At 33.7% G+C, this 25,704-nt stretch overlaps 2 protein-coding genes across 3 annotated transcripts; both read left to right on the top strand.

The window, feature by feature from the left end:
* Positions 1 to 2,844: 2,844 nt before the first annotated feature.
* Positions 2,845 to 10,255, top strand: LOC127837453 (uncharacterized). Its single transcript, XM_052364577.1, has 6 exons — positions 2,845 to 2,960; positions 3,327 to 3,431; positions 7,151 to 7,369; positions 8,442 to 8,702; positions 9,215 to 9,310; positions 9,998 to 10,255. The coding sequence occupies exons 1-4, from the start codon at positions 2,930 to 2,932 to the stop codon at positions 8,660 to 8,662; spliced, it is 576 nt and encodes a 191-aa protein (XP_052220537.1). The 5' UTR covers positions 2,845 to 2,929; the 3' UTR covers positions 8,663 to 8,702; positions 9,215 to 9,310; positions 9,998 to 10,255.
* Positions 10,256 to 12,012: 1,757 nt separating this feature from the next.
* LOC127838654 (von Willebrand factor D and EGF domain-containing protein-like) lies at positions 12,013 to 23,321 on the top strand. Of its 2 annotated transcripts, XM_052366514.1 has the most exons (13): positions 12,016 to 12,397; positions 12,695 to 12,778; positions 13,326 to 13,421; positions 13,575 to 13,796; positions 14,038 to 14,301; positions 14,584 to 14,682; positions 15,230 to 15,325; positions 15,479 to 15,700; positions 15,945 to 16,208; positions 16,474 to 16,572; positions 17,120 to 17,215; positions 18,312 to 18,393; positions 21,888 to 23,321. In XM_052366514.1, the coding sequence occupies exons 4-12, from the start codon at positions 13,703 to 13,705 to the stop codon at positions 18,350 to 18,352; spliced, it is 1,275 nt and encodes a 424-aa protein (XP_052222474.1). In that variant the 5' UTR covers positions 12,016 to 12,397; positions 12,695 to 12,778; positions 13,326 to 13,421; positions 13,575 to 13,702; the 3' UTR covers positions 18,353 to 18,393; positions 21,888 to 23,321. The 2 variants fall into 2 exon arrangements, with proteins under 2 accessions (XP_052222475.1, XP_052222474.1); XM_052366515.1 differs by lacking the exons at positions 12,695 to 12,778; positions 13,326 to 13,421; positions 13,575 to 13,796; positions 14,038 to 14,301 and having other exon boundaries at positions 12,013 to 12,397.
* The last annotated feature ends 2,383 nt before the right edge of the window (positions 23,322 to 25,704 follow it).

Below are 25,704 nucleotides of genomic sequence, written 5' to 3'. Positions count from 1 at the left end.
TTATACATGCTGTATAGTATAGATATAATATTGGAAACTGATTCTTACACTGTTAAAATCGTCAATAATCGAAGTTAAGTCTAAACATAATAAAATATAACCACTTTGGCCCCCGCCAGAGGGGTGGATATGCACACGGAATGAGCCCATTGTGTTCATTCAGTATGTAATCACACCTCTGGCGGGGGCTAAAGTGTCATATTGCCAAATCTTGACAATTGTATAAACAGTCAAACCGATACATTTTTCTGATTGTTACCACAATAACAGCTCGATCAGATAATGGCTTCAGACTGTATGGCAGACTTGTTTAACAACGGTAATTTCAAACATTACCTTTTAACCATTTGTTTCGTAGATAAAATAATTGTAACCCACTCTTGATTTTCCAAACGATGGCAGCTTCCAAGTCCATATTAAACCATCTTGCTATTTTGACTATAAATGCCGTGTCCAAAACACATTTGATACGTATTATACGTAATTCTATATATGATATGGCTAATTTTCAGTATTTATTTTTTATTTATAAGCTGTTTTAGCAAAGGACTACATAAAAAAATTACCTGCGGGCACGCTGGCCTAAACTATATATTGTCACTGTAATGAAGTTATAGGATCAAAGCTTATTGATGATTGTTGTTGAAAACTAGTTACCTTGTGAATTGAAATGTGTCTGAGTTGGTGTCTGTAGCTATAGGATTGTATGCCCGCTTCGAGGTCATATGTACAGTCTGTCCTTTATCCGGCTCATGTAAAACGAGTACTGAAAAGAGACCAATTTAACACTATCATTTCAATAAAAATATTCTTGATTATTCTAACCTGGGACGAAAAATGCTACTAATTTACATCATCACATTTGTTAAGTATATTCACTCGAAAAACTATACTTTTTACAAAAATACTTGATGAATTGATCTCTGAAAGCATAAAACACAGTATACAATATGTAGGAAATAAAATGCATTTACCAAGTTGTTTAAATACATGCCCAATCCCAAATCATATTCATCCTTTATGTTCTGGTCACAAACTGTATAGTAATCGGGTAAACTGTTATCCTGTCTTTATATGTACTTGTCCCTTTAGCATGAAAAAATGTTTTGAAAACAATTGAACATGCACTTAAATGACAATATCATGAAGGGATTTCTTCAAGCAAAAAACAGGAATCCAAAACAAATATTAATAAAACTGTCTGGAAGAAAAGCAATATTTTCAAATACTCGCAAGCCATAACAAAAGGCAAGCAATAAAATTCCTATTGAAAATTTTATTTTGATGATCCATATAGCCAATGTCGTATACGAATTAACATGTTCAGTGCCTTTACATAAGATATGTATCGCTACATGCACTAGAACATGCCAATGCGACGTTGTTTAAGACTTATTCGGCGGAGAAAACGGTATTCCTTGACATGTGCGTGCTCAACAACAGTTGTTCTAGAAGTTGTACGTGTATAACAGCCGTGTGCGTGTTCAACAGCAATCGTCAAAACCAATGTTAACTCAACTTTACCTTGAAAATAACGTCATTAGCAATCGATGTATCCATTTTTTGCCAGTTACAATGGGTCCGCATGAACAACTGGTACTTAAACAGTGCTAATTAGTGTGAAAACAGTTATATTATTGTTAGTCCGTGTACAACAGCACTTGACGGTTCAGGAAATCGCTAAATATTCCATGAGTAATCTCCACACTCAGACCAACCAGAGGGAAACGGTTGATACTCGATGACACCGCGTCCGGTTGACCCTATATAGGCGTCATCCGATTAAAAACAAGTAAGTAATAAGGAAGATGTACCTGTTTGAACACTCAATTTTTCAATCTAAGCGAGGCATCGGCGGCCATGTTTTCTCAATTCTGACCACGTGATTCCCCCATTGATGTATTGTACTTTTCACTATTAATAGGTCACTTGTATATTTGTTAAGATTTAGTAATCGTGACTTCAGAAAAATGTGTTCTCATTTAAAATTGTTTTACACTTTAATCAGTAAATATTTCTTAAACCTTAAAATTCCATCATTAATGGATAAACCTAAACGTTTAATGTTGCATTTCAGATTTCTATCATCCTTCACGAACTGGGTCACGCCATTGGCCTCTACCACGAACACTCTCGGCCGGACCGAGATGAGTATGTGATTGTGCATGAACATAATATACAAAAAAATAGGTCGCAAGAATTCGACAAGATTCCTCCCGGCCAGTATGTCAATTATAGCAAGCCGTATGACTACCTAAGCATCATGCATTACGGCAAAAGAGTAAGTAATTGATTGTAAAGAATGTGTAAAATACAAATACTGCTACACTTAAAGACCGAAAAATACACACTGAAGAGGCTGTAGCTAAAAGCTCCAACTGCATTTTGATTAAAGTGTTTCACTTAGTTTCAAACGTAAAATAATCATTTAAGATGATGTCAATATACCGGTATAAATCAAATATACATTTTCATTTGTTCACACCATTACGTGAATAAATGAAACACATGTCGTTCGTTAAAGTGGTTTACATATGAAATTGATATATTTCTACATTAGTAATTGTTCTAAGACTGGTGAATACGCCTTTGAATAAAAACTCATATCGTAATGGAGCGATAAACAATTATTATTCAAGATGTTATAGGGTACAAATTAAATATTTGGAACTGTACATTTATAGTAAGCAACACTATTTCTTTCCGATACATGACACAATACTACGTCCAGTTTTAAAATGATTAAATATGTCCACCAATGTCAATTTATCGATTATATTTAACTAAATTTTGAGTCCGTAAAGGGAACAATGCTAATGCGTTATTTCAGTTTTTTGCCGAACACTCCGACGGTCTTACGCTGGAGACTAAAGATGCGTCATATGCCGATTTAATTGGAGATGCGAAGATTCTAAGTTTTTATGATGTTATGATCGTCAACGCCATGTACAACTGCTCCGGTTGGATATTCTAATACTTGAATTTCGTGTTTAAGGAATCTTTATAGGCAGTTGTGTATCAGATAGGCAGAACTTATTTTGCAAATCTCCAAGTGAAGAATTCTTTTTAAATTAAAATATAAAACATGCATCCATAAATTGTTATATAATATAGCAGATACTGACGTCAAAAAACTTAACCGAGACAGAAATTATTGTTCGCAATTGAATAGAAGAACACATACTAAAGGTTAACTGCACATACCGTTTTAGCCAAATTATATTGCTATTTTTATCGGTAAATGCATTGTATAGAACAAATAGTCTAATGTATGCATGAAAATAACGTGGAATATTTGATTTGTGTATGTCGATTGTTATTTGTAGGTAACTGTCAACATAAAATCTGTCCAGAAAGAGGGTTTCTTACAGACTCGTGTGTATGTTTCTGTCCGAGTCCTAAAAATGAAACATGGATTACATGTCCAGGCGGTAAGTAACATTCGTTTTCATTAATCATATACGCCGAAAACAAACATTAATATATTGCGTATGGTTTATACATATAAACTAACTTAAACATGGCTTTCGAACATATACATCACATCTTGCATAATATCCACATTTCTATGTCTTTTGACCAATTGTTTTATAAATGCATGAAATAATATTCATCTTGTAACAATTTATTATCGAAATGTTGAATACTTGTCCTACCATGGAAGGACTGTTGGTTAGACGGGCCAATATTAAAATTGTTAAAGGCCCGTAAAAGGTGACGATCCGTAATTATTAACGAATTTGTAATATTGTTTGCATATTTCATTTATAAAGGTTATCAATAACTATATATTTATATATATATATTATTTTGACAATGCCATAAAACATGAGCAATACGACTTGTCTTGAGCTCAAAATACAATGACCTTCAAGTCAATTGTGTTTACAAACAATCAGTTTATTTACATCGCTGTTTTCTCAATCATGCCGAGCGATTCCGAGCCGGTTTTCCCGTAACCAATTTTAATTGGTCGGCACAAGACATTTTATCACGTGAAAAGTTGCAATTACAATCAAGGCAAAAGTTAAATCAAGAAAATGAAACATATATTAAAATAAGTATGCATGATGCAATTCCATGTAAAACTAAATATTGTACAACACAAAAATATCTTACCGAATTCATGTTGTCTTTCTTTGTTTACGAGGATATTGTGTTGTTTTACTACGCCATAAATGTATGCGTTCTTTACGAAAGGAACATCGGAAACAGCACAAATGTACGGAAATTGCAAAGTTGTAAACATTTGTTCAAATTATGAAACGGGTATATCTATCATAATTCTTGACAACGTTGCACCTAAGCTGTGTTATTATCATTTTTTATGCAAGAGTTACTGAAATACGGTAAAAATTAGACCAGTTTATATGCATAGTGGATGTGTCACCTTTTACGAGCCTTAAACAGAAGCAAACATTATTTTGGTAGTGTATTATCCGTAACAAGTTAGATGTAGCAAATACAACGCTAAAACAAATATAAAAATGCTGGCCAGTTATTTATCTGACGGAAGCTAATTGATTGTTGTCGTTTCGCATGTAATAATAAGTATATAAACTTATATTCGCACAGGTATTCATCATTCGTTTTAACACAAATCTGTTCGCTGAAAGTGTGTTGTCAAATTAAGTTAAACTATAAAAATGAGTAGCGTCAACATAGTATTAAGCAAGCTCGGTTGTGTATTTTAATAACTTAATATAGCCGTTTACATTTATAATACGCAAATCAATTCCGTATTTAGTGATTAGATGAAATGCACATTTTTATTAATGTTCATTTCAAGGAAAAAGCGCACCACAAATGTGTATCTTGCTTCTTAATCTTAAAAAAGCATAACTATATTTACAACGTTTTCATGCAACTGATTTTAATTAAAGTAGTATGTAATAAAAAAGACTAGTTCCTTCAAAGTTTTAAAATAATTGTCACGTAATCAAAAATGCTTGCGTTAATTTAAAGAAGGAACTCAACTCATCGTAATAACTTAATAATTAAATATATATCAACACATTGTAAACAGTGATGTGACTTATAATAAATGTACAGAAAATAGTACTTTATTACCACATGAGTTCTAAACGTATACGAAACAGACCAACTTAAACACGTATGAGAAGCTATTTGGTTAATACATGTAGCTGAAAAATCGAATACAGGTTCAAAGCCACTCGTGTCATGTGTTTACTTTAATATTTTGGTATAAAGTTAATATTCTCGTTAACTAGCAATCATTTGTGTACTAAAACATCTGGGGACGTTCAAAGAATGCAATAGGTTCCGTCTGTCCGTCCGTCTCAATAAGTTCCGTCTGTCCGTCCGTCTGTGCGTTAATTGTGACCATTCCATATATTGTACTCACTCAAAATAAAACTTTGATCATGTGCTAATTTTACTAGAACGAAGTGCACCATATATCGGAAGTCCGTCTTACCGTTTAAAGGTCAAAGGCGCATAGCATCCTCCATTTCGTTGCCGCTTGGTATGCCATATAGTTTTAAAGGTTTCATAAAAATCGCCCGAACTTTAAAGGATAATTTATAAGATGTGCAGAAGACATGACCCAGTCATACTATAAATTCTCACTTGCAGGATTAAATGTTAAAGCCGTTGAGACAATATCCTTTAGGAATCTGCCCTTCAAGGTCTCATTTAAAGAACATTATTTTAGCCTCAACTTGCGTATTCCAATTTCCTTTTTGCCGCATATTATTTATACCCATTGTCAATTTTAGATAAACATTGACACATAGTTTTTTTTGTTTGACACCATGTTCAGAAGGTAAAAGTGTTGACATCAATTCAAGATGAATGTCACATTTTAAGTGTGGGTCCATTGTTTTAATCCGGTATTTATCCTACATAGTGTAGGGAAACTAGCTTAATGTATTCATACATTGAATCAACTTGCATACAACATAATGCGGTCTTGCCTCTTGCAGGCCAAGGTCATTGCACAACTTTTTTCTGATGCTGCATTGATTTTCTCAATTGAAAACAGTGAGAAGTATTTTTGATTTTAATAGAAGTCATATTAATATTTAGTATGCATACATAATACGTAAACGTAAACGATAAATATGTATTAGAGTTATAGCACTTCAAAACAACATAATCCGCTGTAAAACATTATTCCTCATAATTTCGTTCATCACACATATTGGTTGTAGTCTCTGAATGAAACCAAATAATGTTCTTTGTTATGCCTTCTTCGATATATATTCGTGACGTACAATATAACATGTACTTGCATATAACCACCAAGAAAGAGATTGAAATGCAAATATGAATATGCCTTGAGTCGGGTTCGAACACATATAATAGCATCACATATTAATTATGGTTACCATACATGTTATCCACTGGGGAATATGGTGTATAATATCTGATTCCAATGGAAACATCCTTGAAATCCATCTGATCGATTTAAGCCAATCATTATTCGACCAAATCATTAAAATGTTTATTTTCGACGGTGTCGGTTGCCGCGCGTTGATGAAGTTCTTCATCAATTAAAATTAACTCTCTCCACTACCTCATTCCCTGACCTCTTATTTTCAATTTGCTGGTATGGGTTAAATTTATTAATTATAACAGGCATTGTAATTTGTTTTTATTTGTATAACGTTGCTTTCAAACATTTCCACTATTGTATTTGATTATGTATGTATGAAATCTTTGTTTCGGACAGTGTTGTGGCGGCTCAGATATGTCAGTCATTCAAGTCACATATGGTTATTCTGTTTACTGTAAAATCTGCATTGTTAAATGCATATTTTACGAAATTTGTAATGAATGTTGATTTTTATTTTCCATTATATTTAACCATACATGATATTTTAGGCAGTTTTTTCTTACATACAAGACACTGCATAAAACGCAATGGTCTGAAGTTTTTTAAAAAGTTTGTTAAAATCTGAACAGTTTATTTTAATGACATAATTGATAAACAGTAATTCAACGTTACTGTCACTCATATCATCATTGGCTTCAAGTATAATGAAAACAATGTTTTTTGTAACATTTGTTTTATGTGAATTTGTATTTAGAAATGCAGTCAGGAGGTATGAATTACAATTAAAATAACATAATTTGTTAAACAATTCTCGACATAAACAATTATCTTAATGATATTTATAAATTACAGAGAGTTGTCAAACCCCGGTTATTGACACCATTGTATACACCGTCTATAATGAAGACTTAACCGATACATATGTGGAAGAAGAACTTTCCGGAATCGAGTTCCCGAACGGTTCTGTTCTTAGAGTAGAAGATAATAGGTGTTCATCTAATGTAGACAGATTTAGAAACTACACCTGTAAGGATGGTCGATGGCTTTCAAGTTTAAATGAGTGCAAAAAGGGTACGTTATGTTTAATTTACGTTTGAACATTTCATTTTACCATTAAATGTAAATTTTCATCATAAGAACATTCGTTGAAAATATGAATGCTGACCATTCAGCACGCGTTTAGACTGAGAAGATTACGTAAATATTGGCTTAAGGCATAAATAAACTCGAGAACAAAATAAGGATTAATGCGTGTGTTTGTTTTGTTTCCTTTATAACATAATGATGATATTCTGTTGCAAACCTTCGTTAATGTCGTTTCATACATATCTTAGTGCATGTGTTATTTAGAAATACATAGACATTTTATATGTTGGTAGTTATTATATATTGGCACATATTTTAACGTCTAATTATTAAGGATATGTTTAGAATACTTAGTAACAACGGATATAAATGTTCTACGTTGCATACAAAAAGTTCGAAGAGACACCGGTGGATTACGTGTCTGATTTGCAATACAAAAACAATACCTTACTATTACTTTTGGACCGTCGGTTTTCAAATGACAACATACCACGACTATATTACGGGTGTCATGATGGTTCCTGGAATGTTAATTGATTGATTTATTGATAAGTTAATATAAAAAACAATTACAAAAATAAAGTAACACTATGCCGATCGGTTTCATTTTTACATTTTCGCAACACAATACGCTGTATTTTTGTAGTTAAAAGACTAATGTGTTGTGATATTAACATTTAATGTTACAAACAGTTTATATTACTTACATATATGTGCAAATTCATCGGATCCTGGTTTAACCTAACCTATCCATATTACTGGATGAATCTTGCTCAAATTCACACATTTGAATGACCTTAATTGGTACATAAACATAACAAAAGAAAGAAAATTTGGCTGAGATGATATGTTGAAGAATTATGGTTACATGTGCGAATGGATATGAGGGGACAAATTGCCAGCAAGGTCTGTAGGGAGACATCCATGGCATGTTTGATGGTAACTGCAAGTCCGTAATCTTCAGTGTGAATCTGACTCGTCATTATGATTGCATCAGGCGTGCAAACTGTATTAAAGGGAACAACGTTAAATATTAATCCAAAGGATTTATTTTCAGAGGTATGCCGATTACCATTCGAGCTTGAACCCAATCTTACATTATTTGACCTCAGAGAAGGGACATATATTTCTGACACCACTCAGGGTGACATCAAGAATGGTTCCAGTCTAGAGTTTCATTGTAAATCAGTCGGGGAAACCTATTATGAACCTAACCGACGAGTGTTCGAATGTGACACAGGCTCGTGGGTTGTAAAGTTAAAGCAAGGTGAAGAATAGGGCTTTGAAAACAACGGGTCCTTCCCTAAATGTCGACCAGGTATTAGTATCATATACATCTTAAATAAATATTTTATGTAGTCGTACCCTTAACACAATAAAACAGACCATCAGGTAGTCGTTCCCTAAGCGAATGGACCGGTCTCCATATCAATTCTAAATCAACGTGGTTGCATAAATGAGTTGGCAAAATATTTGCAGTTCCGAGCGATACGTGATTTATTTGTTATATACTTATAGCCCACTATAAAGCTGTAAAGTAAACTTCTACAACATATGTAACGTGTTTATGTGCAGTAAAATGCCCCGTTAATTTCTACACGTTGCTCAGCCATTGCGTTTGAGATTTCCAGTGCGATTGTCCAAAAAACAAGACCGGTTGACCGTGTGAACAGCGTAAGAATCGAACACAATCTAAGAACAAAGTTTTGTTTGAGTTGGACCTACCCCCTCGGGACCTAATAGCACAAACATGAATACAAATAGACATAATTTAATTTACGTTTCGTTATAAAATTAACATACGTGTTTACATGATACAACATATTGCAGCGGTGTGTAGCGGTGGCTGTTTTAACGGTGGAAGCTGTATAGCATCGGACATGTGTACATGTGCGAATGGATATGAGGGGACAAACTGTCAGCAAGGTTTGTAATGATACATTCATAGCAGGTTTGATGGTAACTGCTAGTCCGAAATTTGACTCTGTGCGTGAATCTGACCCATCTGTATGTTTGCATTTTGAGTGCAAACAAATCTTAAAGGAACAACGTTAAAAGTCATCCGAAGGCTTCATTTTAATTTAATTGTGTAAGCCTAAACAGTTTGTTGAATGATAACAGACAACTTAATTTCAACACTGATGCACGTTTTTAGTAATTTGTATGTGCATAACTACATGCAAAGGATGTCAATATAGAAGCAATTTAAATTTGCAGTACTGTTGTATTGAAAGTACAATAATATATAATTTTCAATACCGTATTAAGAACGATGTAATTTAAGTATTAAGAACGATGTAATGTAATTACATATTGCGTGATATTGTAGCTGTGTGCAGTGGTAGCTTTTTGCACGGAGGGCGTGTATCGCACCGGGCACGTGTATATTTTCGGAATATCTATATCGTTGCTTTCTTAAATTTAGCACAAGATTGCTATCCTTGATCTATTACCTCGTTTAGATAACTCATAACAACTCGCCCGTTTTTAATTTAAATTTAAAGTTGGTTTGAACTGATAATGTGTGCATTATAACTAAATACATGCCCTATGAACATTACCAACGATATACGTGTGCATCAAGAGAAAGCACTTACTTTGATTTGCTTTCAGAGACAGGAAGCTGTACTTTGAAGGCAGGACAAAATGTGGACTACTTGCACATGGCGATCAACAACAAGTTATCTGAGGGGGAAACGGTTTTTATTTTCTATACCAATATATACTGAAGTCAAAACGCTATAAAATACATATGTAACAGCAGGCAAACTTATGCATTATTGAAACGCATTTTACTACCTCGCTATCGGTATTTACTTGTGTCCAATCACTAACTGAATCATCTCTACTTTCGTAGATTGTGATTAAATGAAGTCGACCCAATATAATACTTCTATTAGTATAGTACAAACAAAAACTGTCTGACTTTTGTTTCATATCTCATTCGTTCTGTGTGTTTGCCTTTGATAACCTATACAGATTAAGTGAATGACATCATAAGTATTTACAGACATATTTATCATATGTGCAGTCTAAAATATAATTTTGTGAAGGATACAAAATAAAAGCTATTGGTCATCTGGAGGGTAACCCCTGTGCCAAACGCAAATCAAACCGGAACGGTATTTTTTTCGGCGAAGCTGTTTGAGATGAGTTTTGACCAATATGTACACGTATATGCAACGAAAACATTGAACGCCATTTGTTTCAGTAAATTGCATTTATGTAAAACTTTATACATTTGAGTATGAATCTAATTTTAACTTTTCATCGTCGCTTTTAATTGTGTTCGCTTTGTGTGATTTATTACATAATGACTTCTTAAATAGTTAGTATTCATTCTATAATTTTAAATCGCTTTCTTTCAAGTGCAGTGCCGCCAGAAGTGTTGTTTGTCGTCGACATATTTATATTTATACAGACTTGTCTAGCAGAGTTGTCGTTACATACTCTCAATTCATATTGCGATTGGATTAATAACTAGACTCTTGACAAACCGGAACAGATGTACTTAATGTACATTAACGTCAATTGTACGGACTTAAAACATTAAAAACATTAATTCTTAAAATAATGATATGATAATTATGGGCAAATCTTGTTACCTCGCATTTTAATTTCCGGAACTATAATCTTTTCCTTATTCGCCTATTTAAGTTTAATATAAACTAAACATAATTTATGGTTAACAAAGATACATTGTGGAACATGAAAACACGCTTACATTCGTGTAGTTTTGTTAAAGCAAATCTAATAACAAAAAATAAAATACTGAAGTAAATACCTAAATTAAAAAAGACACAAGATTCATCAAAGTGTTTTTCGATACCGAAGTTATTGATTTCGCCATGCGAGTTCTTATATTGCAACAACACAATTTCATATTCATTATTTTGTGATAAAAAGGCGTCACTTAAATGCCGTCGTCTCTTTATTTTGCAGGTGGCAAATGGTACAAAACTTCGTGTAAGGTGTCCGAATATTGATTACGACTACTCGGTCTATTATGATAAGGACACAACGGACGGTGAAAACGTAGCACAAAACTTCATTGTGTGCGTTGATGGCGCATTCACAGAACATACGTTGGCATGTGAAAAAGTTAAGTGCGATAATATTGGCAACATGTGCATGATTGTGAGACATACACCACTAGAAAATGACTATTGATAAAGAAGCACATTTTCTACGATTTTTTATTAATATCTGCCCACTTGGCGAAATGTTTAACATTTTTCAGAGGGAATCATATAAGTATCGTTTCCTTGCGACTGTAAAATGCCTTGTTGTCCGTATTTGTCTCTACATTTCACAATAAAGCATAGAATAAAAAGATGTTAAAAAACTCAAATTATTATAAAATTGAATGACAACGGTCGGAACAATGTTTTAGCGGTTACCTTAATAATTCGGATATGATGCTATCTTGTATACGAGATACTCGTGTACGTGCAATCAGACATCCGATAGATTACAGTGCATGGGGACGGAGGTAGCATGCACGCTAAGTATGTACATAAGTTTAATTCTGTTTTCGTTTTTTTAACCAATAATAAATCTACCAAACCGAATTGCAACCCATCTCTATACAGATTTCTAAAAAATAATATCAACTCAAACAAGTTTAACTAGAGGTTGTATTATAAATAGGTGCTGAGACTGAAAATACACTTTGCTTAAATATACCCCCCATAACACACATACCTACTATTTTCGTATTTAGTAAAAAAAATCTTGATTTCTATTTAGTTGGCTGCAAGATACCAGCACATATGCAACAAGGAATGACTCTATATGATCCGCGCGAACGACGAACAATCTCCGCAGCTAACCGCTATGAAATGCAGCACAATCAATCTCTGATATTTTCTTGTGAACCATCTGACGTGTTTTACTTCGAGCCAAACCGAAGAATGTTCGAATGTGTCAAAGGGTCATGGGTTGCTAAAAAACGCTCTCACGTGGATACGTGGGATTTTGGAAACAACGGGTCTTTCCCCGAATGCCGAAGAGGTAATTGGCAGGCATATATTCGAAATGACCCATTTAAAAATAATTTAAATTGATATACCATATATCTAACGACTACGTTAATATTCGTTAACATTTATTATGTTGATGGACTGTTTTTTTCGTTCTGTATAAGGCTCACGCATTCCTAAAAAACCGCACACTTGTCCATAATGCCAATGATTTCAACTAATAATATAAGTTAATATAATGTAGGTATATGATATAAATAAGTAAATTAAATAAAACATTCGCACGCAATGCTATTTTATGATTATTCTGCAATTGTGTGTCCAGCAGATTATTGCAAGTTTGGTGGTCACTGCATCTAAGATCATGTATGCGAATGTCCGGAACAAACGAGCGGGAAACAGTGTGAAACACGTAAGATCCGTAGCCTTATGTTATCAAAGAGCATTACGACCTATTTAGCTATGTCTTACTTGTTTTAAACAAAAATAAGCATTGATTACCAGAGTGTCCCTTAAATACGGAACATGTGAACATAAAAGGAAAGAAATAAAACAGAACTACTGTAATCAACAATTTGTAAATGTTGGTGCCTAAACCTTATTCATATTTACAAAGCGTATGGTATGTTACAATGCTCTGCGATGTCGTTATACTTTGCATTGCCTATTGGGTATAATTGTGTGAAAATTAAATCAAAATAAAACTTTCACAATCATCGTTTCAGAAAAATAAGACGTAAACCAATCGCAAATAACGCATTAAAATGGAAAATATTCCTCCCCAAGTATACATAAATTTGTACATGAAAATAAACTTGACAGATTTTTGAAAGGGGTGAAAATCTATGTTCATTTGCACTCCTGTCTATTATTAAATTCACACATTTATCGGACTGATGACTTATACACATTTATTATTAATATGTCATGTAGTATCTAAGTACAAGTCTTTCTTTCAGCCCTGTGCAATCCTGACTGTCAGAACGGAGGAACGTGTGTATCACCTGACAGATGTCAGTGCCCTGAGGGATTTGATGGAAGACGATGTGAAAACGGTAATTTAACGAAAACACCTAAAGACACATTTTAATCATCTATTCGTCTATAAATCCGTCTGTCTTTCTGTCTGTTTTCCCTCTCTGTTCACAAAAACAATCTTTTAGCGGTTACCTTAATAATTCGGATATGATGTTTGCTTTATTTTAAAGACACAAAGCCACCTCTTGAAGCGTCAACCAGTGCTAACAAGTGTACAGCAATAGCTAACGGACAGATAACAGATCGTGGTAAATCTTTCACGTGCAACACATACTACAAACCTGCGTTTACAAATGGAATGGATGTTATCTTGTATACGAGATACTCGTGTACGTGCAATCAGACATCCGGTAAATTACAGTGCAAGGGGACGGAGGTAGCATGCACGCCAAGTATGTACATAAGTTTAATTCTGTTTTCGTTTTCTTAACCAATAATAAATCTACCAAACCGAATTGCAACCCATCTCTATACAGATTTCTAAAAAATAATATCAACTCAAACAAGTTTAACTAGCGGTTGTATTATAAATAGGTGCTGAGACTGAAAATACACTTTGCTTAAATATACCCCCATAACACAAATACCTACTATTTTCGTATTTAGTAAAAAAAAATCTTGATTTCTATTTAGTTGGCTGCAAGATACCAGCACATATGCAACAAGGAATGACTCTATATGATCCGCGCGAACGACGAACAATCTCCGCAGCTAACCGCTATGAAATGCAGCACAATCAATCTCTGATATTTTCTTGTGAACCATCTGACGTGTTTTACTTCGAGCCAAACCGAAGAATGTTCGAATGTGTCAAAGGGTCATGGGTTGCTAAAAAACGCTCCCACGTGGATACGTGGGATTTTGGAAACAACGGGTCTTTCCCCGAATGCCGAAGAGGTAATTGGCAGGCATATATTCGAAATGACCCATTTAACAATAATTTTAATTGATATACCATATATCTAACTACTACGTTAATATTCGTTCACATTTATTATGTTGATGGACTGTTTTTTTCGTTCTGTATAAGGCTCACGCATTCCTAAAAAACCGCACACTTGTCCATAATGCCAATGATTTCAACTAATAATATAAGTTAATATAATGTAGGTATATGATATAAATAAGTAAATTAAATAAAACATTCGCACGCAATGCTATTTTATGATTTTTCTGCAGTTGTGTGTCCAGCAGATTATTGCAAGTTTGGTGGTCACTGCATCCAAGATCATGTATGCGAATGTCCGGAACAAACGAGCGGGAAACAGTGTGAAACACGTAAGATCCGTAGCCTTATGTTATCAAAGATCATTACGACATATTTAGCTATGTCTTACTTGTTTTAAACAAAAATAAGCATTGATTACCAGAGTGTCCCTTAAATACGGAACATGTGAACATAAAAGGAAAGAAATAAAACAGACCTACTGTAATCAACAATTTGTAAATGTTGGTGCCTAAACCTTATTCATATTTACAAAGCGTATGGTATGTTACAATGCTCTGCGATGTCGTTATACTATGCTGTGCCTATTGGGTATGATTGTGTGAAAATTAAATCAAAATAAAACTTTCACAATCATCGTTTCAGAAAAATAAGACGTAAACCAATCGCAAATAACGCATTAAAATGGAAAATATTCCTCCCCAAGTATACATAAATTTGTACATGAAAATAAACTTGACAGAATTTTGAAAGGGGTGAAAATCTATGTTCATTTGCACTCCTGTCTATTATTAAATTCACACATTTATCGGACTGATGACTTATACACATTTATTATTAATATGTCATGTAGTATCTTAGTGCAAATCTTTCTTTCAGCCCTGTGCAATCCTGACTGTCAGAACGGAGGAACGTGTGTATCACCTGACAGATGTCAGTGCCCTGAGGGATTTGATGGAAGACGATGTGAAAACGGTAATTTAACGCAAACACCTAAAGACACATTTTAATCATCTATTCGTCTATAAATCCGTCTGTCTTTCTGTCTGTTTTCCCTCTTTGTTCACAAAAACAATGTTTTAGCGGTTACCTTAATAATTCGGATATGATGTTTGTTTTATTTTAAAGACACAAAGCCACCTCTTGAAGCGTCAACCAGTGCTAACAAGTGTACAGCAATAGCTAACGGACAGATAACAGATCGTGGTAAATCTTTCACGTGCAACACAGACTACAAACCTGCGTTTACAAATGGAATGGATGTTATCTTGTATACGAGATACTCGTGTACGTGCAATCAGACATCCGGTAAATTACAGTGCAAGGGGACGGAGGTAGCATGCACGCCAAGTATGTACATAAGTTTAATTCTGTTTTCGTTTTCTTAACCAATAATAAATCTACCAAACCGAATTGCAACCCATCTCTATACAGATTTCTAAAAAATAATATCAACTCAAACAAGTTTAACTAGCGGTTGTATTATAAATAGGTGCTGGGACTGAAAATACACTTTGCTTAAATATACCCCCCATAACACACATACCTACTATTTTCGTATTTAGTAAAAAAAAAAATCTTGATTTCTATTTAGTTGGCTGCCAGATACCAGCACATGTGCAACAAGGAATGACTCTATATGATCCGCGCGAACGACGAACAATCTCCGCAGCTAACCGCTATGAAATGCAGCACAATCAATCTCTGATATTTTCTTGTGAACCATCTGACGTGTTTTACTTCGAGCCAAACCGAAGAATGTTCGAATGTGTCAAAGGGTCATGGGTTGCTAAAAAACGCTCCCACGTGGATACGTGGGATTTTGGAAACAACGGGTCTTTCCCCGAATGCCGAAGAGGTAATTGGCAGGCATATATTCGAAATGACCCATTTAAAAATAATTTTAATTGATATACCATATATCTAACGACTACGTTAATATTCGTTAACATTTATTATGTTGATGGACTGTTTTTTTCGTTCTGTATAAAAAACCGCACACTTGTCCATAATGCCAATGATTTCAACTAATAATATAAGTTAATATAATGTAGGTATATGATATAAATAAGTAAATTAAATAAAACATTCGCACGCAATGCTATTTTATGATTTTTCTGCAGTTGTGTGTCCAGCAGATTATTGCAAGTTTGGTGGTCACTGCATCCAAGATCATGTATGCGAATGTCCGGAACAAACGAGCGGGAAACAGTGTGAAACACGTAAGATCCGTAGCCTTATGTTATCAAAGATCATTACGACCTATTTAGCTATGTCTTACTTGTTTTAAACAAAAATAAGCATTGATTACCAGAGTGTCCCTTAAATACGGAACATGTGAACATAAAAGGAAAGAAATAAAACAGAACTACTGTAATCAACAATTTGTAAATGTTGGTGCCTAAACCTTATTCATATTTACAAAGCGTATGGTATGTTACAATGCTCTGCGATGTCGTTATACTATGCTGTGCCTATTGGGTATGATTGGGTGAAAATTAAATCAAAATAAAACTTTCACAATCATCGTTTCAGAAAAATAAGACGTAAACCAATCGCAAATAACGCATTAAAATGAAAAATATTCCTCCCCAAGTATACATAAATTTGTACATGAAAATAAACTTGACAGAATTTTGAAAGGGGTGAAAATCTATGTTCATTTGCACTCCTGTCTATTATTAAATTCACACATTTATCGGACTGATGACTTATACACATTTATTATTAATATGTCATGTAGTATCTAAGTACAAGTCTTTCTTTCAGCCCTGTGCAATCCTGACTGTCAGAACGGAGGAACGTGTGTATCACCTGACAGATGTCAGTGCCCTGAGGGATTTGATGGAAGACGATGTGAAAACGGTAATTTAACGAAAACACCTAAAGACACATTTTAATCATCTATTCGTCTATAAATCCGTCTGTCTTTCTGTCTGTTTTCCCTCTCTGTTTACAAAAATTTACCCTTCCATATCTTATCAAGCAATGACGATACTACGCAATAATAATAATAATAATAGCAATAAAATTAATAATAATAATAATAATAATAATAATAATAATAATAATACAAATAATAATAATTCAAACCATGGGATTTTCAGGTTAACGTGTTGAACTTATAATCCCCTTCTTACCATGGCGATATGTCAGAAAAGTTGTTTCTTTCAACATGTCGCCCTATATGGTATTCAATACATAATAACAAGGAATACTGCCTGACTCAAACAATGAACCCACAATTTAGATGTACGACTGACAAATGCTAACTTGTAAAGATACATTTTAGTTCATCAAATGTATGAAAAATAATTTCAGTAAATACCTTGCAAAACAATTCCTCTGCCTATTCTAAATTTCCGTACATTCTGTGGATACTTCCTTCCATTTACACTGGCGGCTGACGAGGTCAAAGCGTAGTCCGTTTCGCTACGACGTCGAGTATATGTTTTACTACGAAAACATTGTTTAAATACACATGACATCGAGAACGGATTAGTCGAAAATTGTGTTTAAAACATGTAAGATTATGATTTTGTAATAACACAACTCTGAATTTAAGCACAACGTCATTTCATAGGTCTGTTACATCAAATTATAATCCAAGATGTGTCTGGTTTATGCGGTTAAACATGAAATAGACCGCTGATTTATCAAACCGAAGTCAAGTTTCACTTTGAAAAAATGCAATTAAGGTTTACAACTGTGTTTAATTGACACAATTTTACAATTTCCATATTGATTTATGTATTGTTATGCCACTGGTGTGTTAAGAAATGTGTAGGGTGACCCAGTTATCAGAAATTAAGGCTACATATTATTATAAGGCATGATCATGTCTCTGACAGTATACGTATATGCCTCGCTACGACAACGCTTTCGCGTGCATGCGTTTCTCACAGAAGACGTATTGGTTATCTCTCAAAGGCAAAATAAAGAATTATTTTTTTTAATACAGAGTCATGGAGTGGCTGGATGTTTCCTTTGAGACAGAGGTAGTAACAACGGCACAACATGATCCGAAGCGCACAGTCGACATGGTAATGCACATTATTATTATATTATTACATTCACGACTAGGCCAAAGGAAACGATTAAAATCGAAAATCCATATATAAGATGACAGTTGAGAGTCGAGAACCTAATGTCGTCGGTCTCAATAAAAATGACGCATCTTCACCTTTTGACAATCCCTTATACGTTCATTTTGATAGAGACCGACGATAGGTTTTCAGCATACGGTACTCTTTATCAATTGACATTCGATTCTCGTTATCCCCAACTCGCTTATCTCGAAACTCTGCTTATGTCAAAGTAAATCCCATGTCCCAACTTCGATCATTATTTATCCCATACGGATTTTGATTTTTACATTGTATATATCAAAGCGATTTTCTTGAAAATCGGTTATCGTCAACTAATTTTGAGGTGAATTTCATGTTCGTATACATGATTGTACCTGTAAAATCCACACCTGTAACAGCCTTAAGGTGTGGAAAGTAGGACCCCAATGGCACAAATCCGCAATTGCATAATCAATATGTTGTAAAGGTGTGGCAGTGGGTTTCTGTCACAGGTTATTGTTAACTGCGTACATGACGGCCGGTAAATTTACCTCGTGTTACAATGCGGTTAAGGCCCAGTCTCACTATGATGCCGGCGGAGCCCCAGTGCGTGATCAGGCATCTACCGGGATGAACCGGGGCCCTACCGGGATGAACCGGTGCTCCACCGGGATGAACCGTGGACGACCGGGGACAACCGGGGCTCCACCGGGAAAGTATAAAAATGTTTAATACCTCCAGGATGAACCGGGAGTCACCGGGTAGGACCGGCAACGACCTACGTGGCACCTGGAACAACCGGGAATGTACCGGGAACAACCGGGACGGCACCTTAGCTCCACCGGGGCCGAAACACACCCCGGCAGAGCTACGGCAACGCCCCGGTGGAGCCCCGGTGAATGCCGGCAGAGTCTCTTTATAGCTACGTTACATAAGTAAACCGATGCTCTGACGGTACCGTCCCGGTTGTTCCCGGTGCAGTCCCGGTTGTTTCCAGTGCCAAGCCGGTTATTGCCGGTCCTTCCCGGTAACTCCTGGTTCATCCCGGAGGTATTAAACATTTGAATACTTTCCCGGTGGAGCCCCGGTTGTCCCCGGTTAATGTCAAAACGATATCATGTTGTTTGTTTTTTTAATATCGACTTGACATTTGCTGATTGAGCTAAATCCATATCCATATTATTTTTCTTTCAAATTTTCGGCAGAAACAATTATGGTGTTTTATTTTATGCTTTCCAGTGGTTTATAGAGAAATATCAGTGGATTAAAACTGATAATTTCACTGTTTCAAACAGTGAAAATTATCAGTGAAAATTATCGATAATTTTCATTGTTTACTGTGAAATGACGTTTTTTTGACGAAATGACGTCATTATCCCAACGCAATTCCTCAGTTAATTTTTTTAACAATGTATATAAACTGTGAAAAAAGCATAAAATAAAAAGGAAATTTGTTGGATTCGGTGGAATATCGATTTTAATTTACTCGTGATCATAGAAAAAATAGATTTTCTATGATCACGCGTGATTAAAAATCGATAATCCACCGAATCCAACAAATATCCTCTATGTAAACTGTTATTTACCATATTCGGAACATTACTAATAATAATTTGATGAATTCATTCACAAACCAAAAAGCATCATAACATCATTCTATTTTAGGTTGAATAAATGCTAAATAATGGATAAAGGCACGATTATACAACAAATTAACTCAAAAGGCTTAAACGGCGGTCTTCTCGGACGACATCTAGGATTTCTCAGTACCATTATCGAGGACACAATATACTAAAAGATTTCCTTAACGAAGTGAGATTAATTGTGTACTCCATGCTTACCCGATTTAAATAAAATTAAAATGTATTTCTTTTTAGCTTAACGAATGTATGTACATGATGTTCACACCTTGTGTATAATCTATTATGAAAAACAGGTGTATGTTAAATATGGCGTCTTATTTTCGTTGCCTTCAATTTTCTTGTGTATAGGTAAAATAATACAGTTACGGGATTGTTTGTAGATAATCTTCAATGTATCTTACTATATGTCATTCAGAAAAGATTGCTATTCTAGTTGGTATAGCATGAAATTCAGATCCAATGGATTGTGATAGAAATTGAACTGCAATAAGTTGCAATTGAAGTAAAACCTGCATATAATATAATCACCTTTATGTACACTGAGCGACTAAAAAGTTACTTTTATTAATTTAATATTAAAGCACGCATTTAACAAAGCAGCCATTTATATATATAGCGACTAAAAAGTTACTTTTATTAATTTAATATTAAAGCACGCATTTAACAAAGCAGCCATTTATATATATATATATATATATATATATATATATATATATATATATATATATATATATATATATATATATATATATATATATATATATATATATATTGTTCCTTTAGATTCGTATATAGATTAGGGATCATATTAGATGTACGCTAAAAATTATAAAACCACTGAGATTTGTTGTACAAATCATTTAATGGTAGGATCAAATACAAAATACTATACAACGCGTTATTTGGGATAAAAAATATCGGATATGAAACAACATGCCAGTACTGACTCAGGACTGATACAGTAGATACCGTCACAACACAAAACACGTGTTGTGTTAATCTTATCAGTACATGTTGTGGCTTTAATTGTAAATAAGTAATTTATTTTCTGTCTTGATCTTTCTATTAGCAAATATGCAACATCCAAATTCAAACGTAACGAAATCACGATTTTAAGTAATATTATGCGCATCTAACTGTTTATGTTATGTTTATAGGTGTCTATCGCAACCGTTGTTTATTTTTGGTGTTTCACTTCATATACACGTATATTTGTTAATGCAGCATCAACATACTTAAACAATATCCCGGAATGAGAAAAATAATACGTTTGAATATCAACCGTACTTTCGTTTGACAACTAATCATGCATGTACGATATGAATCTAATTTTAGTTATAGTGCAGATTCGTTCATACGACACAGAGACACAATTTTGTTTTACGGATCATTTTCATTTCCAGCAACGATATATATTCATACGACACACGAACACTATCTCCGATCCTAATAAGAAGACAGTTCCACTTGGCTTAGAGGACTGGGACAGTCATGTAAAATATCGTATGCTTAGTGTCTATTGCAATAATGCAAGATGGCAAATTAAGTTTCATGGTTTTATTTCAGTTACATATTGTGCAAGTCCCTTCAAGTTATGACCGATGATAAATTTGAGATCTTTATCAATTTCCTATTTGTGTGTCCCTTACATTAAAGATTGATGACACATTTGATTTCTTGATCCGTTACCTATGTTTTGTGTCCCTTTGTAGTTATGTCCCGTGACATACTTGATTTGTAAACCTGTTACCTATGTTTTGTGTCATTGATCCGTTCTGTATGTACAGTTATGCCTGATGTGTTACCTGTGTTGTGTGTTTCTTGCAGAATGTGATGACAAGAACAGTCTGATGAAGTGTCGTCTGATCGTCTCAGCTAGTCTCTGCTACTTCACCATGTACACCGAAATCTGCTGCAACAGCTGTCAAAGATTCTTCAATGGGGAATAGAGACAACATGTATTCTTGTGAAACCAAACCAACAGAAATATTGTGTATTCATACTTATGTGAAGTTATATTTTTAAACTTGTATTACATATTTTATGACTTTCTTGTTAATGACAATATGAAATCAGTTTGAGTGTGTTATCTATCGGTTGCATCCAAGCATCTCTTTCGGTTTGAAATGAGATGCAAGTTTTTATGTTTGTACTATGCACTAACAGTTACAGAAAACTTTGCGTAAAAATGGGAATTTGGTGCTCATTATTCGACCTATGTGCTGAAATGTATGCTAAGTTTCATACATTATGAAATAGCCTTTTATTAATTATTGTATTAAAAAAACAAAAAAAAGAAACGCTTGTGATGACCAATTTTTTAACAAGCCTGTTGCATAAACTTTATTAAGAAGGACAATTACATGTTTTGACAGAATTGTTTGATAAAGCTGATGGTGTAAATTGGCAGTATTTTGCATTGCACTGTTTATTGAAAGATTCTTATATTCTTCAAGGTCAGTATGCTTTTGTTATATCTAGCCACTGTTGGAACACTCCACACCTCATTTTGAGATTTTGCTGCGCTTGTTTTGTATAGTTCACAACGTACGTCGGAATCATTAATGATTGTTCACATACAATTTGAATTAAAGGTTACCTTTTAAATTTTCTTTTGGTATAAACACTATTGTTTAATATGTTATCACTATCTGTATGTGGTATTAAGAAATGGTGTATTTTTAAAACACTGACATCAAGTTACAAGTTTACTTTGTGCGTATGGTTGATTGCTTATTATCATAAATGTCAGTCGGTCTATTTATTCAATAATTAAGAATGTAAAACATATATTTAAACAACATAGTACAATGCAGTAGTATATTCCATTACGTTAGAAGACCACTGATATAGGGTTAATATATATTGTTTCATGTATTAAAAGTGTTTACTTAAATTGCCTGGTGCTAAAGGGAGAAATCTCCCAATTTACTAACATTCTTCAAAACAATTAAATGTATTTCTTAATGTGTTAATGACATTGATGAAACTATAGGATTCCCAAAAGAATCAAACCTTTGATGTAATAATTATGTTCAGCATTATGTTAAGATTATGTTTATGAGATAAAAATAATTGAAAATTTTAAGTTTATTGTCAAAGTGTTTTTTCTAACATGTTCAAATCATGAAACAAAGTTATGCTTTTGTGTTTCAATGTGTGCGTGTACTAATCTGTTTGTATGCATTTATTTGGTACTTATGGTATATGTTTGTATAAGTAAGAAAGTAAGCAAGTAAATAGTTTATGATAGTGACATGTGAATTTCATATAATACAATCAATAATATGTATATATATATATATATATATATATATATATATATATATATATATATATATATGTTTATATAAACAACTGGTAGTAAGATATGAGTTGCAGATTATTGGTCAGTTACCACATTTTAACTAACTTTTTTGACCTGTTAATTCTTTTCAGCTCAATTCAACAGTGTAAAATGCGCATAATATCACTTTATTAATCGATGTTAAAGCAATGCTATAGTGATTCATCAACACTTCCATCACAATATATGATAAGCTCTTTTCATTTAAAAGCATAGAAATAAAATATATTTAATCTTCTTAAATCAGGACAATTCCATCAGAACATATATTTTTGTTTACAATATTTCAACTACATCTTTGTAATGGTATGCAGATTGAATCTGTTTTGATCACTTATTTCAACACGTCAACACGCTTGTAACGAATAAGTTTTTTTGCATGCCTAAAATCAATTTAAAAGTACCTATTGTGATGACTCCAATAAAACATAAAACAATTTACATATGACAAGTTGTTTTTCATGTTCTGACAAATACTGAACAAATTTACACATGAAAGGTACGGAGATTTTTAAATAAAACTTGTTTGATTGATGTAGTTTTCCAAAGTGATAAATGTATGTTTTCAATCATGATATCGCACACGTTGAGGTTAATATGACAAATTTGTTATTGAAATCTTTTAATATCCACCCGTACATAAATTTTCCAAGCACAATTAAGTATGCGCTCTTCACATTCCGTTTGCGGAAAGAGAAGTTTAGAAACTATAGGTTTATTATTTTGTGACTTGAAGAACGCGCATTTCATAAAAAACCTTTCTAAGATTACTTTAACATTCAATCTCCAATGCACCAAAGTGTTTAATATACTTGTTTTATATCATAATCAACGTGTTTTTGACGATAAAACGATGCATCGATACGTTTTCCTCCACTACAATTTTACCTTTAACCTTTTAAAATTCATATGTGCTATATGAAGGTGTTTTAAACAATCGTTAACACGCGTGAAATATGAAGTATATTGAATAAGATCAATAGTTGATATATATTATTGTACATGCGGACTGTAGTTCGCGTTCTACATTCATTCGAAATCTGAGAACAAGATTCAAATAGCTTATCATGTGTGATACCCTAATGCGTTTACAAAACATTTCTTCATGTAAGATCGTCGTATGCATGTTTGGTTCAAATAATTTAACTATGATGTAAACGAGTTTGATCTTGCCAAATAGTTTGAAGGTGTCTACTGTCACACTCTGATAAAAACGTATTTATTTAAAATAGAGCTTTAAGTTGTATTTTATTTTCGAAATATATCATATTAATCTGTATAATGATATGATTAATATATAATTTATTAAACGAAATTTAAATGCTAGAGAGCTGATCTGTTTACAATTCAGACAATTCAGAGCGATTACACAGACTATTAACATTACATAATACGCGATACGCGTGATTTGTTCATACATTATATATAATATTAAAAAGAATTCGTTTTACTTTAAATCATTAGTAAATGTTTCACATAAAGTAGCATTAAAGGCAATTCAGGTTACATGCATATATTCTGAATCTGCTATCTCATCTGAATCTCTGAATCGTATTAAAAGTAACAAAGAAGACTTCAGAACAAATTTCGACTTACTTAAGATCATCGTTTTTATACATGCCATAAAGTAAAGAATTCGTCAAGTGTTGTGTTCCGGATAACATAGATTCCGATGTAAATTCACACTGGTCACTATTTATATTTCGAAAGCAGTAATCGATTACTAGTATGTTCAGGCAAAATACAGTTATTGATTCGACTTACGTTCCGTTTTTCCAAGCGTAAACGTGGATCAACAAGAATTGTTGGCAAAGCATGTTTGTTATCCCCAGAATGATATCAATTGCACACTCCCCACATTAAGACATAAGAAAGCAATAACAAAATCCATTAATGCAGTACCAAACTAAATCATGTCGTGGTACAACCCCTCCACACACTTTTTCATTGAATTACGACCGATAAATATCAAAATTGTTAACCGTCTTCATTTTCTCTTATTTACACACCATACCTGAATGATCGCAGGTTAAAAAAATCTCAAGATAATGTGCGGAAAAGAAAGATGAACTTTCCGACCTTCCAACGGACCTATCAACCGGATGACAGGTACATAGAGAATACTAGGTTAGCGTTGAATACAGAGAAGTTTATGTTGCGAGGCTTAGAATGCCGGAAGCGCGAGCCTTGGCGAGCGCTTTCGGTGTTCGAGCCGAGCAACATAAACTTCTCTGTATTCAACGCTAATCCTAGTATTCTATTTATCACATTTGATTTTTTCAACGTGACATTTAACAT

The sequence above is a fragment of the Dreissena polymorpha genome, chromosome 7 (assembly GCF_020536995.1).
Source record: "Dreissena polymorpha isolate Duluth1 chromosome 7, UMN_Dpol_1.0, whole genome shotgun sequence".
In the NCBI taxonomy this organism is placed as follows: domain Eukaryota; kingdom Metazoa; phylum Mollusca; class Bivalvia; order Myida; family Dreissenidae; genus Dreissena; species Dreissena polymorpha.
Note: the sequence above shows the minus strand (reverse complement) of the source record. Positions and strands in the feature narration are given on the sequence as shown.